Source organism: Rhea pennata, chromosome 3 (genome assembly GCF_028389875.1).
Source record: "Rhea pennata isolate bPtePen1 chromosome 3, bPtePen1.pri, whole genome shotgun sequence".
NCBI classification, from domain to species: Eukaryota; Metazoa; Chordata; class Aves; order Rheiformes; family Rheidae; genus Rhea; species Rhea pennata.
The window spans coordinates 104,309,666-104,325,383 of NC_084665.1; the positions used below are offsets into that span (position 1 = coordinate 104,309,666).

General features: G+C 35.0%; 1 protein-coding gene across 1 annotated transcript in view; it reads right to left on the bottom strand.

Moving 5' to 3' along the window:
• Nucleotides 1-15,718, bottom strand: part of MCPH1 (microcephalin 1) — a 134,951-nt gene that overhangs the window by 102,560 nt on the left and 16,673 nt on the right. The window contains exon 9 of the mRNA XM_062571120.1: nucleotides 10,324-10,436. Coding sequence (XP_062427104.1) covers nucleotides 10,324-10,436 — 113 coding nt within the window. The remainder of the gene's footprint in view (nucleotides 1-10,323; nucleotides 10,437-15,718) is intronic.

Below are 15,718 nucleotides of genomic sequence, written 5' to 3' on the forward strand. Positions count from 1 at the left end.
TCAGAAGCCACATTCTTTAGTCCTACTATTACCAGAGCCATAAAACTGAATTATATGGAGCATGGAAATATTCAGGAATCAACATAATTTCACTCAGCTTTTATCTACAAAAGTTATAATGAAGTTCCAAAACTTTAAGCCTGTTTCTAAGAAAAAAATCTCTATATTGTATTACCTTATTCTATTCACGTAACCACAGATCATAGTTGACAATAATCTGTAACTGTAGTGAATGATAATTACCATTCAGTAGTTTTACACAGTGATTACTCAAAGCTATAATTTACTTTCTGGCTGGCCTCCCTCTCCTTATCAGTCTTTTGATATTGTTATTTTTCTAGACTCTTTTGGCTGCGAAGTAAATTTCAGCTTTAACTTCCCTACCAAAAATAGGACCTTTGCATTTATCCTAGAGATGTGAAAGATGTGCCAACTCTAATCAAATCAATCCTACTATAGGGAAAGATGAAAAACAAAGCAGGTTATAACATGACAGAAAAATAAAAATGACATGACAGGTGCCAGGGTGCCATCATAATGGCTAAAAACAATAATACAGGGGGGGTAAAATCAACTCTAGGTGAAATTCTGCAGCAAAGGACAGAGCTCTCAGCCCTCTGCAACTTCAGTGTACCTGTCTGACCAATAGCAAAACTAGAAACTGTCTTTTTCCTATAGCACAGACAAAGAGTAAGGAGAGAGCTGAGTAACAAATATGCTCCTTCTCACTCCTTTGACTGCAATCAGAAAGGTGAAAGTCAATCAGTAAGACATAAAAAGCCAAAAGCCAATGATTACCATTTCTACAGTCTCTAGCAAGCACAGGCAAGAGTGCTTCTAGCTCTGACTGAAGCCTAAGCCCTTCCAACAGGTAGAGGTTAATGTTTAGTTTCCTGGTTGGTACTGCTCAGGAAGAAGCAGCATAGTTCTCAGTTGCCTTTTTTTTAGTAGAGTTTTGCCTGTAGACTCTATAATGTGAAATTTGAGGAGGCAAAGGAGAGCCTGCCCATGTAAGATAAAAGAGAAGTTCAAAAAGTGGGATGCTAAAGGTGAAGAAAGAATCTAAATTAAGAAGTAGTTGACATAGAAAAAGAAAGCTCACATGAAAGGACTCCCCCCCTGTCCACCACCCAAAAAGTCACATAGCAGGAGAAAGAGGAACAAGGGTTGTTAAAGCGCAACACAGGGTTAAGGAGAAAATTCATATATACAAACAGAAATATGTTAAAGACTGCAGTAAACCAAAAATAAATTCTATAATTATCATTAGTTTCCAAGATATACTCACCTTTCCAGTCTGTGCAACTGTCAGGCATAGCTAATTCTTTTCTGCTGAAATCTTAAGCAGTATGAAATTTTACTCCTTTTCCCAAGATTAACAGAAATACAATTAGTGCTCTTCCATCAATTATTTCAAGAAAAATGTAATCAAGAGTGAAAGTTTCATCTGATTAAACATTAAAATTGGTTTAAACTTTTATAATTTCATCTGATAAAGTGAACAATTTGTTCAGACAAAAATGAAATAAGTCTTAAAAAAATTTCCATATGGCTTCAACTGAGACATCCTAACTGTGAGATAAAAAAACTGTTTACAAAAGTAGAGGACAATAGTAGAGTACCTCTAGTGAAATTAATGGTGTGGTTTTTAAGCCCTCATCAGCCATCCATTCTGTCTTGGTAACAGTTGTTACCACCCATCAAGGATGGAAAAGAGCAAACCAGCCCTGCCTCTCAGCCACTTCCTTACAGAGGTCAGGGGTTCAATAGCACAGCTCATGATAGATTCGGCAGTGGACATAAGCGACCGAGGCACAAAGAGAGACAGTCCCATTGCACTGGTTGTAGAGATAAGAGGAAAACTCTCATAAGAGGGAAAGAACCATCTTTAATTAAATTAAATTAACAAAGTGAGGTTAATTTGGAGAGTTCTGAAGGAGGATCCAGGAAACTACAGGCCAGTCAGCCTCACTGCCATCCCTAGAAAGGTGATGGAACAGCTCATCCTGGATGTCATCTCCAAACATATGGAGGAAAAGAATGTGGTCAGAAGTAGTCAGCATGGATTCACCAAGGGGAAATCATGCTTATGGAATAACTGGCTGAGGAGATGAGGGCAGAGCAGTGGACACTATCTGCTTTGACTTCAGGAAGGCTTTCAACACTCTCTCCCATATCATCCTCCTAGAGAAGCTCAGGAAGTGTGGGCTAGATAAGGGGCCAGTGAGGGGGACTGAGAACAGCGTGAAAGGTAGAGCTCAGAGGGTCAGCAGCAGCAGCCCAGAGTCTCCTTGGAGCCCTGTAGCTAGTGTTGTCCCCCATGGTTCAGTACTGGGTCCCATCTTGTTCAACTTATTCATCAACGACATGGATGAAAGGACAGAGTGCTTCCTCAGCAAGTTTGCTGATGACACCAAACTAGGAGGAGTGGCTGATACACCTGAGGGCTGCGCTGCCATTGAGAGACCTGAAAGGCTGGAGAGTTGGGTGGAAAGGAACATCCTGAAGGTCAAGAGCAGGGTCCAGCCCATAGAGAGGAATAACCCCATGTACGACACAGCTCTGCAGAGAGGAATCTGGGAGTGCTGATGGACAAGCTGATCATGAGCCAGCAATGTGCCCTTGTGGCCAGGAAGGCCAATGGTCTCCTGGGGTGCATTAGGGAGAGTGTTACCAACAGGTCGAGGGAAGTGATCTTGTCCCTCTACTCAGCCTTGCTGAGGCCACATCTCGAGTCCTGTGTCCAGTTCTGGGCTCCCCATTACAAGAGAGAGATGGAGCTACTGGAGAGAGTCCAGCGTAGGGCTACGAGGATGATCAGAGGGCTGGAACATCTCTCCTATGAGGAAAGGCTGTGAGAGCTGGGCCTGTTTAGCCTGGAGAAGAGAAGACTGAGAGGGGATCTTATCAACAACTGTAAATACCTTAAGAGATGATGTCAAGAGGGTGAGGCCAGACTCTTTTCAATGGTGCCAAGCAACAGGCAAGAGGCAATGGGCACAAACTGAAACACAGGAAGTTCCGCCTAAACATGAGGAAGAAATTCTTTACTGAGAGTGACAGAGCAACAGGTTGCCCAGAGAGGTTGTGGAGTCTCCTTCTCTGGAGATACTCAAAACCTGCCTGGACACAATCCCATGCAACACACTTTAGGTGACGCTCGCTGAGTGGGGGGGGGGGGTGTGTGTGGAGGGGTGTTGGAGTAGATGACCTCCAGAAGTCCCTCCAACCTCAACTATTCTGTTACATCTTCTGAAGATCTCCTATCATGCAGCAGCAAAGCAGAATTAGATTAATATACTGACCATCACAGTTTGCAGCCCTCCCTCTCCTCAGAGTGATTTTAGCTCTAGGTTAGGATACAAGATGGCAAACTGCAGTAAATGCTCTTGCTAAGAAGACTAATCCACCTGTGTCAGAGAGTCAGACTGAGCTAAAGCCTTACTGCCTTCTAGACAATAAGATAAGCAACTTAACTGAATTGTACTTATTGACGGCTTTGACATGCAGCAGTATTAAGAGTAAAAGAAAAAATTTTTAGCATAGAAACAAGATGAAAATTATTTAAATCCATTTTGTATTAACAATTTATTCTCTAAATAAAGCTTATTATGGAATTTTCATTTCCTAAAGGATAAACTAGTCATGCATAGCCAATTCCTTTAAAAAAATCCTGGAGTGTGTTCCCATGATGAAAGGCCACAGATTTCAGCATTTCTGATTCTTTAGGATAAAGATGTACAACTATTAAAGAGTAATATGGTACAAGACCTCTGTTATTTAACAGACTGCATATTAATATTATTGTACCATTCAGACTTCTGTGAGCTCATACTATAATTCTACATAGATTACACCTAGAAACCATAAAATGATTTAGACATAGAAAAGAATGAAGTTATTTGTTAGTTTACTAAAAAAAATCCATTAATGAAAAGATACGTCAAATGCTAATGAAATAGTTTAGGAAGTCTTTTGTTCAGATTGATTTACAACAGTTTAAGAGCTGTGAGGATATCACTTAGAGAACAGTTCTGTCAACTAACGGATTTCCGGCCTAGAGAGTCATGCCAGGTATCAGTAAGTTTACATAGGATGTTCATTTTTCCAAGAGTTAAATTTCCCAAACAAGAGGATCTTGCAGCAGTTGCTTTTCCTCCTGGTGGTTTCTGATGCCAAGAGGAAAAATAGGCTGTTTTATACTGATTCATTGCCAAGCCAGCTGCAGTACAGTAGATTATTTGGTTTTGGGGCATGATAGTAATGATCTAGAGCTTTAAATACAACAGTGCACCAAGAAAATAGAGAATTATTATTTACTAGATTTAAGTCATACCCTACATACATGCCCTCTCTAGTGAGGCAGGCATATGTCTGAAGTACTCAAACATGAAGAATATTTTGCCTTCATACCTCCTACAGTACTTATGCAGAGTTTCCCCTCATGAACAGGGCCAGAAAAAGAATTGCATCCATTTCTTCTGCGTAAGCCTCTCTTCCACCACCACATTCAAGAATGCTATGGACTTCTACAGAAAAGGACAGAGAGGGTGTAGATATACTTCAAATAATTTCAAAATCTCAAGTTTTCTTTCTGCGCTTATCCATACATACTTTTTACCACAATTGGCTCTAACACCATCTCCCATTTGCTTTAAAGTGAAGGACTCCTAATGAATAGCACCTAGAATATCTTAAAGAAAAAAAAAAAAAAACAAAACCAAAAACGCAGTGTTTCTCTGAAAGTTTCCATAATTGCACAGGTGTTGGTAAAGGCAGATGTTAAACTCTAAGTAGTTATTTTGCAAATATGAATTAAGACGGAGAACCAAAAACCACTTGGATTATGATGAAGTGATTATGTTCTGACTTCATACAAGCCTCTGGACCAAAAATCACCATACTTGTGTATCTTATGAAAAGAAGACAACAAGAAAAGTATTTTTTTCTTTATTCTATACAGATAGAATCAAAATCCTCTATATACTTATGCCACTATTTCTTGATTAAGATTCTAAGAGATCCAATATGCAAGTCTGCTGACTGGATAGAAATTCAATGATAACTTTCAGTAAGAATTCGGGTGAATCCGAATTTGCTCCCTGGATCAAAGGTTCAAAGTCAATCATCCCCTACATCACTGGTATGGTATATGTTTCCAGAGTTTCAAACAGCAATCCAATCACCGTGTGGATAGCAGATGCAAGTCTCACTGGCAAGACAGGAAAACTCAACTTCAGCATCTGAGAGAAGGTTATGCCTTTTGCTATAGAAGGGACTGACTTCATAATAACACTAACATTTGAGAGAGAAGTCCAGAGGTTTGGAACAAATGACTGGATCTGTATTTTGAATATAACAATGACATAAGCCGCATCTTGCCAGTAAAAATAAACCATCTTGCTGGATTTCAATGTCCCATTCAATGGCTTATTTCAGATATTCTAAGGCAGCACATTTTCTGCAGTTGTATAATAGTTAATCTTTCTTATCACTAGACATTTTTACCTTTCAAAGTTATTGTCCGACAATGCAGTATGCTCAGTAACTTGTTTCCCATCCTTTCCTCAACACTCAGTCTGTTAAGTCAGCTCGATACAGTTAAACAACAATCAGCTATACAGTTGTCTGCAGCTAGATGTTGGTTAGACAGTCATGATTACTTCATGTAGGATGAGATATTTGCTGAACTTGAAACATTCCAGAATCTAATCAGAATCGTGTAAAATCATACCATCAGACATTCAATCAATATTCTAAAACTTAACTTTAAGGTTAGTCAGTCAAGCGCTCTTACAATTCATAGCTTCACTCACTTGTCTCAACCCTGTTCCCAGAAGCAATCAATCTGAGTAACTCTCCAGGCCCACTGCCCAGTCTGTTCACCTGTCCCCATCAAATCAAACATTTTCCCCAGACTATAAACAAACAGGTAGTGCCAACACCATCAATGTTAACTATAAATGAACTTGAGCGCTCCCACCATGTCTAATTCAGAGTAGTTTAACATTCATTTGCAACTAGAAGTTAGTAACATTTCAAGTATCAGTTTTTAAAATACTTAGCTAGCTATTCAGTGACTTAAATCAAAATTGAAGGAAAACATAAAATAAATGTTGTTGAGATGTAAAAACTGTTTTCGTTAGTACGTATTTATGGCCGTAAAGTTGCTTTCTTGTACTTCTGGCCAAACACTTCATGTTTTATAGTTGCAGATTTTTCAGGACACTAAAATCTGTTTTGCCATGAACAAAATATTTTCAAAAAGCAGTATGTTGGTAACGGGATCCAAAGATGGCCTGTTTCGCACCAGTTTCTCCTTAGTAGGAGTTTTTTGTTTGTTTCTTTTTTAAAAAAAGGAAAGTTTGTCTCAAAAATCTCACAAGTTCAGTGTTAAAAATCCAAGATCAGTATCAAATCCAAGAGCTACAGAAATACGAGCCAAGATGAATCTGTTTAAAAACAAAACTTAGGGAATTTCAGCTAAGTCTATGCTGTCTTCTTTGAGAAAATATGGTTTTAATTACCCTTTATGATACTCAACTGCTTTCTCACATGGTTGAACAGTTTGCTCTATTCACTCAAAGACTGTTGTTTCTTAGTTGATTTCAAATGTAAAATTTATTCCAATTGAATTTCTAAGTGACACGATACTATTAGGTCCTTAAAAAGAAGTTTGTTACCATCCATAACACTTAAAAACTCCAAACAACTTCTTAGTTGAAAAATTGGTAGTTAACTGGTTATTCACAATAAGTCTTTCCGATCCATTTAAAGTGCAAAATGTACACATTTGGAACACATGTGACACATGTGGTGATGAATGTAAATGTTTTGTAGTATTAAGCAATGAAATGAGCACTCAACCTCATACCAACAAATTAACACTATTGAAATGCGTTTATTGGAATAAATTTTTGGCTTTATGGTTTTTAGTGATATCACTGAATCATCCTTATGCATAGCAGCCAAGAGCAATGTATTTAATCCATGGAATAATTGAAAAATGCACCACAGTATGTAAAGGGTTTATTTCATCCCTGAACACCAGTGTTGTCAATTTAGATTTCTAGACCAGGGAAGCCACCTGCTGACACTCATAGGTATTACCCACACCACTTGTTCTTACTAGGCTCTGCATGTGAACAATCTGGAATTGTCCTCAGTTTTGAGGCACAACAACCCATAATTTAATAATGCTTACATATAGGGCTTTTTTTTTTAAATCTACCTCTGTGCGAACATGAATAAGTACAACACTTTAAAACTCTTGATTTTGTTACAAAAAAACTTGTTCCTGATGCTTAGGTTTTTTTAAAGTCTCACTTATCTTCCCCCAACCTGCAATCTACAATTCTGATATAAATGTACCTAAACAAATTCATTCTCTACCTCAATTTCTGCAGAAATAAACGAAACAACTAAAACTCAATGAGGTTTTCAAGAAAATAAACGTATAACACCACGACTGCAGAAAAACAAAATCTACAATTTAATTTATAAAGAAACCACATCAAAAGAAATTAAGTAATGTAAACACCTAACTCTGGCCTTAATTCCTAAAGATATTTGTAGGCCCTTTGTAAATTGAGTTTTACTATCACAAACTCTAAACACCTGACAAATATTCACTGTAGAATGGAGTTATAAAAGTACTATGTAAAGTTTCAATGCGGATATTCTTTAAAAATTACATTCAGCAAATAGCTCAATGTAATTTCCTTGGAAACATAAAAAAAAAATGGCCAATTTATATGGCTTTCCAGATTGAGAAACTTAAAGCTAAATAATGAAAATAGCAGCTTTCACTTTAAAATATTCTTAGAACACTAGTAATATAATATTTTTCAACTATAGGACTTCAGATTCTAAAATCACATTTATTTGACAATTAATATAATTTAAAATATTACTTCAAGCATTGTTTTTTAGAAAGAAAAGGTTTAGAGATTCATAATACTGGAAAAATTGTTCCATTAAAATAGCTATGAAATGACATTTATGTGTATAATTTTCTAATATGCTTCCTTTCAAGTATGAAACAAGCATTAAAATGCTCTTTATAATCCTATGATTATCCTATGAGTCAATACAATCACATTTTTAATATTATTTTAATATTTGTTTTAATCCTTTAATCCTCTCACACTTCCTGCTTCAGGTAAAGAAAAAAATACTTTCTAATTTAACTTCACCTTCAGCTTGTTTAATGTTAGTAGAATGATGCAATGTTTAAGTTGCTCTCAAAGAAAGTGTTCATATTTATAAAACACCTTTTCTTCATTTTTTTAAAAAGCTTCATGAAAATATCTTGATTGAAACCAAAGAAGCTTTGACATGTTTTACAAAAATTTAGTCTAATTTAGTCAAAATTAGACTAATTTTGACCAACAAAATCCTCTTAAAAACTTCTTCACAAAGAATTTTTCTGGGATCTCCACTGTTGGTTTTCACAAATTTTGTATGCATATTTGCATACAAATCATGGATAACAGATCTCCAACAGACAAATTCATGAACATTAATTCATATTTATTTTCCCTTCCTCCACCAATTGTCTGTAGTATGTATTAAATATGTATTAAAAGCTTATCAGTGCAAATTAGTTGGTTAAATGTCACAATCTTTTTGTAAAGTTTGAATGTTACAATCAAAAAAAGAACTGTACAAACAGAATGTGCTAGAAAGCCTTCAAAATGACAAAACAAAGCATTCATGACTTGAGAGAAAAAGTGGGCTGCTATGTTCTGAATTGATCTATATTATCCCTTGAGTGAATGTATTCTTCAGGTTTCCTCATCAGGGAACAGATGCATGAAAGAAGATACCTCAAGGCAGTAAATATGAATTTTCTTCAGCTATAACTTAGTTTTTGCTACCTTCATGTACCTCACAAAAGAAGTTTTGCAACAAGCAAGAGAAAGATTAATATATACCACAGAGCAACATTCAGACAACCACCTTTCACTTGAAGACCAATGTTTGGCCCTTAGTTTGAAAGCCAGGAACAGTAAGAACATTTTATTGCTCTTTGTTTCTCTTTATTATATAAGAACTATGCTGGGACATTTATGTTAGTAACAATGAAATAAAAGTTAGCAATATTGTAAAATGCTCTTGTAACATAATTACACAAGAGAAGGAATCACTACTATCAAATCTGACAAATCTAAGCACTACTTCTGCAGATAGCCTTAAGAAGAGCCATGGATATGCATGAGTCTGTGGATATGCAATATGTTTAGCAGTTTTAGTCATATTTCTACTGCAGGAAACGAAGCTGTTCAGGACAGATGCTTTAGCTTAAAAGACAGGCAACCTTAATGTAGCTAAAATAGAATATATAAATCAATTCTAGATCCACCTTATATAGTGCTTAAAGTTATTAGTTGTATAAACGATATATATGTTGATATTTAGAGAGAGTAAATAAATAGTTAAGAAATGTATCTAGTAGTAAGATACAGACAGGAAGTCAAATCATACTCTTACTCCAGAGCAGATCACTGGGCCACAGAGATTGGCACTCGACCTTCAAACAGCTTAAAAGTTGAACTGCCTACTAATTGCACATCCTGAGAACCTTAACATGAGGATCAAAATCTTTGATTAATCTTTTTGAAACTCTACCAACAGCTACCACTGAAACATTTAACTCTAACTTATGTCATAAAATTACATATTTCTTTCAGTGCTTTGAGACCTCCCATTCTCAAGACAAATCAGTACTCTCCTTTAAACTGTACTTGCTACTTATTGATAAAAAGAACTATTTATTTTCCTGATCAGTTTCATATTTACAAAAGAAAAAAAATAACTTCCCCCCAAAAATAACACCACCCCCCCTCCAAACTGATACATTTAATAATTTCTCAAAAAGGATAAATCTCTTTTCAGGTCAGAGACTCGCAGCCATACTACAAATTCTGTGGTCTACCTCAGGACCCTCTTTGTGCAGCAATACCATTACTGTGCCCCCCCTTTTTTTTTTCTTTGGGGGGGGGGAGGTATGTGTGTTCCCCCCTCCCCCCATACCCTCCAGGGGGTAATAGGATGGGACTAAGCCAGTCTTCTAACCTCCTTTACAATGTTAACTTGAGAACTCTGCCAATACAAGTTTCTAACACAGAAAGCTGAGGTACATGGTTGTATACATTGCTTTTAAACACAATTCACGTATTTCAAGAATAAGATTCAGAAAAGGTTTTTAAATTGATAATGCGTAAAGAATGCAGGTTTTTGCTTTTTAATACACTCAATGCTTTTTAATACACTCAATGATTCATCAAGAAAAAGAGTTTAACAATGTCTAGTTAAACTGACCTTTTGAAGTCTTCTAGTTTTTCTTAACCCCTCATTGAACTTATTTTCTCGTTCATTAAAAAGTTTGCAAGAGCCATCAGTAACATGACACACTGAAACTTCATTTTCATCACCTAGAAACCAAGTGTATTAGATTTAGAAATTTGAAATAAAATATGATCCCGCAAAATGAAATTGCCACTAAGTATTTTAAGTAGAGCTATATACAATTAAGAATCTAAATTAATAATCTGTACCGATTATTTTTCAATTTTATTTTAATTATGGAAAATACAATGACGCTCAAGCATCTAAGTTAGTATTTCAGTTTCTGATCTTGGAAGCAAACCTGTTGCAAAACTCCCTATTTTCAGTATTTTTAACATTATGTATCAGTCAGAACTAAAGTAGCAGTTTAATTAGTTTTATTTATTACAAAATTTGTAACTTCTCTGAACACATAATACAGATATTTGAGGGTTTAAAGCACTGTTGGCTAGATTTTTCCTTTCTTATTGAAAGGTCAGCACTTTCAGTGCACCCACTATGTGCATCTGGAATGTAATGACTGGAAGGTCAAATGTTTTCAAATGACATTTTACACGCACATCTAGCAAACTGTTAGCAGGTAAGGAACAACTGCATATGCACACTTATCAGCCTCATCCTTTAAAAAGGCATCATGTATTAAAGTGTACTCTAATGTGGCTACCACAAAGCAGTATGTACTCTCATTGCCTATTTTGTGAATATATACTTTTAATTCTTCCATGCTGTCAGGATGACTATTATAAAGACTAAAACTTCTGGATTCCTCTGAGATAATTTGCTTGCATAAGATGAATAAACTTCTTTGATCTATCTTTTGATCAATTAAGTTTTTAATTACTGAAGATTTAAAGCAAGTAATCTTTCCCAAATTTAATTCAATCAAATCTACTTTATGAAATTCCTTTTTTTTTAATTTCAAAATATGCAAAACTAGTTTAATTACTAAAGTTTAAGTGATCTAAATCCATCTCCTCTCAAATACGATGTTTTGATCATTTTTAGAAAATACTGAAGGATACTATATCCACATTTACTAACCTAACTGCACTTAATGTGGTCACATAAGTCCTCCAAAGTGAATTAAAGATACATATATAAGCTCACCAAGAGTGATTTATTTCTCTTCCTCTCAGCTATTTAAACTCTTAATCCGTGAAATGACAGAAAAAAAAAGAGAATGCCACAAAAGACAGCAAACGTTTTCCAATACCAACTAATTTCCTAAAATGTGCTAAAGCTTTTAAACTAGTCAAGATTTCATCATTTCTTCACACTGAAATTCCAAGTTTTATATTGGTTTATATTCTGTATCACAGTAGTTTTGTGTAACTGAAGAAAACCAGAGCATGTTAGCTCCAAAACTGCAGATGTATCTACACAAAGAATAATCCTTCTTGAACTCACAAATCAGCTGTCATGTTTGGCTGGCTTTCACGTACAGTCATTAATTTAAACCTTGTATTTAGATGAAAAGTGCCATTTAACAAATGGAAAACTGATTAATTAGTTGTATTAACTTTATTTCTCATTGCACGAAGGCTTATCTTTAATCACAGAGCAAGACCAATGGCAAGAGGAAGAGAAGATAATCTGATGTGCCAAAGGAGAATAAACATTGCTAAAAAGAAGTAAATTTTAAGTCCTTTTATTTGTAAAAATAGGATGTCTAAAAGCTGTTATTAAAAGATGCATTTTGAATCAAAAAAACAGAACTGCAAAGTGTATCAAGAAATGATCTACTGCATTCCTGTACTCTGAGCAGAATAATATATTTACATCTTTGTTGAAAAGCATGTATCTGTTAAATTCCAGTAAGGATCCCACAATTATTGCAGTCACTGTGAAAGGATCAAGCATTGTTTCTATTGTTTTTGGGGGGGACCAGAAAGTGTAAATTACCCCTTTTGCAACTCTTGGCCTGAATGCTTTTGCTTCTCAGCTCTTATCCTTCTTGGGGATATTGTCCAAAAGCCCAAATGCCTGGGCCTCTTTCCAGTTCGGTTTCACTACTTCGATTCTTTACATTTACAGGAAAGCAGTAGTACGGGACCAGATCCATTATCTCTTTTGAGTTACGCATTACGTAAGTTCCATTCTTTATAATTCAGATCCTACTTCCTCTCTTCTGTCTAGCAGAATTTCTCAGCACTTCATAGGCTTTAGAGCTAGAAGATGGAAAAGCTATTTATTTTCTGTTCCTGCCCCCCCCCCACCCCCCAACTGCAGCTTTTTAGAACACCTTCTTGGTCACAAGTAGGGGGTTTTCATCTTTAATGCCTCTCTCAAAGAGAACCTCTTAATGGTTCGGAAACAATTCTATCTAGTCTGTAATCTGCTATAAGACAAGTGTCATCAGCCTTTGTTCTCACAACACTGAAATAATCCTCAACCTATTTCTCTGTTCTGAAATGCTTGTCCTTTCTGTTTTAATAACTAGCTACAATTTTTTCACAAAGACAAAATAAGAAATCAAGTAAGAAATAATTGTATTCATCCCTTATCTGCTTAGTAAAGGACATTAATAAGGTCAGTAAGGGATATCATACAACACTTTTGAGAGTTTTTCTTCTTCCAAAACTGGGGAAAAAAAGGCAGATCAAATCTAAGCAGAGTCAAATGTGTGTTTTACAAGAAATAGTATTTTAGCAGTGTTAAGCACTCATCTTGAAACTCTAGACCTAGAATCTCAGGTAAAACTCATTCATCTACACAATGAAACTTGCTCAATTTTGCAACAAGTAACAAATATACTCCAGATTCTTCATCTGAACCTTGAATTAAGTCCACTAGACTATAATGGATCTTAGTTTGCATCTCTTGCCAAATAAGATGATACTTTCTTTCCAACATGCACCATACATATCTAAAATCCACTCAACTGAGTCTGAAGTTTATTGTTGAGACTAGAAATAATAGTAAGTCCAGGTTCAAGTTTCTAAGTGATTATTATACGATAAAATCTTAGAAGTGGAGTAATCTTTTACAACCTTTACCTAACACTATTAGTGTTCTCAGATGAAGAGACATAGGAATTCAAAAGTCTGAGCAAGTGTCAGCATTTTAAACCACATAGCTCAAGTGCCAACTTACCTTACCATCAACCCTACCAAAAGAAATGATAAGCACATGAACCGGACTTTGAAGCAATGCAATTCAGAGCTTGAATGACACAAATTTTTAGACATCCCTTCTAACAAAGATCTTTAACTTTCACAGAAAGTAGCATTATTGCATTTCCATAAACTTATATTCACGATCGAGAAAACCTACCCATTTCTCACCCTGAAATTGCTGAAAATCTTGGTACTGACATGCAAAAACCAGTTACACAACAGTTATTGATTATAGAGCACTGAAATATATCAAATGTGGCTGCTTTAATCAAAAGGATAGAAAACTCATTTCCTCTTCCACATGGTTATTTCTGGTGAAAAAAGGTATCTGAGTAGGAAAGATTTTTTTTTTTATGTGTTCTTATAACTCCTAGTTAATTTCAACTCTTCCATCTGTGACAGATCTCTACATAATTTATGACTTGAGCAAGATGAAAATTAGACAGATTTATGCTTGTGCCGTTCACCAGAAAAAATGGATGGCCATGAGTGTGCCCTAAAAAGGAACTTGCGAAGTTTGCTTCAACATAAGTATTAAGACTTAAAAAGTCAGTCTCTGGTTAGCCTACATATTACACTTCTACATTAAATCAAAGATTAGTTGGTTTTAAAATCAAACTAATCAAAATTAAAATCAAAGCAGTTAGTTTATATACAGAATGCTTATCAAAATCTTACTGCTTTTTATTAAAGACATTGGGTAAGATCATCACTGACTAAAAACACAAGAAATCAGGCAAAAAATGTTTGATATTTAAAATATATACAAATATTTAACTAAATCTTATATGTGTATCTGAATACTGCTATCCATATGATAAGCAGAGATCCCTTTAGTTCTTAAAAATAATGCACTGTATTTATCACTCTTCAAATCACCTAGAACATGGAAAAAAGTCAACACAATTACTATTTATTTACTCATTAACAAGGACAATAACTTACATTCAAGTAAAATAAAAATAAAAAATATATTAAGTTCATATTAATAAAACATGATTCAACATGACAACATTGAAATAACTAGAAGTTTAAAACAAGATTTTCATTTTTTCCCACAGAACTTTATTGTTATGTAAAATAAGATTCACCTTTTGTTATCAGTCTCTCCCATTTTCAAGACAGCTGACTTGAGCTGTCACACTCTAGGTTCTATTTGACTACACAGTACATGCACAAAGCTGATTAAATTATATTTTCCTTTAAGGAAAATGGCCATCACTGAAAAATGACATTATTAAAATCACTAGAGAGACAACTTGGGATTTACAGAAGTTCCTAACTAATCAAAAAGGAGAAAAAGTATAAATATCTGAGTATCCAACAAACAAAAGTTTATAATTCCCCTCCAAAATCCATTGGTTTAAGCACATTGACCAGTGAGGAAATGAAAGTGTAGCATGTTGAAATACTGTTCATATTGAATCACTAAATTTTAATCAGTTTGAATTGAGTCTCCTCATTAGTTCTTGTGATTGTTTAAAGAAAAACTGTTTCTGATGTTAAAAAAATATACTTAAGGATCATCTTCTAACACTTGTCCATATGACACAAAATGTATACAGTGAGTTCATACATATGTGGATGTACACATACACTTGCATGAGCATACACCTGCATCAACAATTTTTTAAAATCTATGGTATAATGATGTGCCCCAGCTATTAAAATACAGATATAGTGAACTGGACATAACAGCTCACAGTTCACAGCAACTTAAATTCCAGATATATGTACAGCTACCTTTCAACTTTTCCATCAGATGATTTAGTAAGTCTGATACCAAGTCTGTCAAGCTCTTTAAACTAGTATTAAATTTACCATAATTTATTAATGCATTGTTCCAGAATTTTCTAGGAAAAAAAAATCTAGCTAAAATACACAATCATAATTACAAATAATTAACCCTAGGTAAAGGCTGACAGAAAGACATCAAAATACCAGCACCTGGAAGTAATTACCACAATACAAGTTAGGAGCATTCTTCAGTGAAGTTCTTCGAGATGTGCTATTCTAGTCTACAATTATATTCAAATAGCTGAGGCTAAACCAATTTGAAAATGCTCAAGTATCAAAAGTACGCTTTGAATTATTATTAAAAAATAGGATCAGTTCCACATAAAAAGTTTTGGTTGAAAAAGGTGTTTGTTTTTAACTCTTGCACATGCTCTCTAATTTATAACTCAGTCTTCATTATAACACAAGTTAGAAACTGTTAAATTCAAAATTAGGTTTCCCTAGAGTTTTTAAGT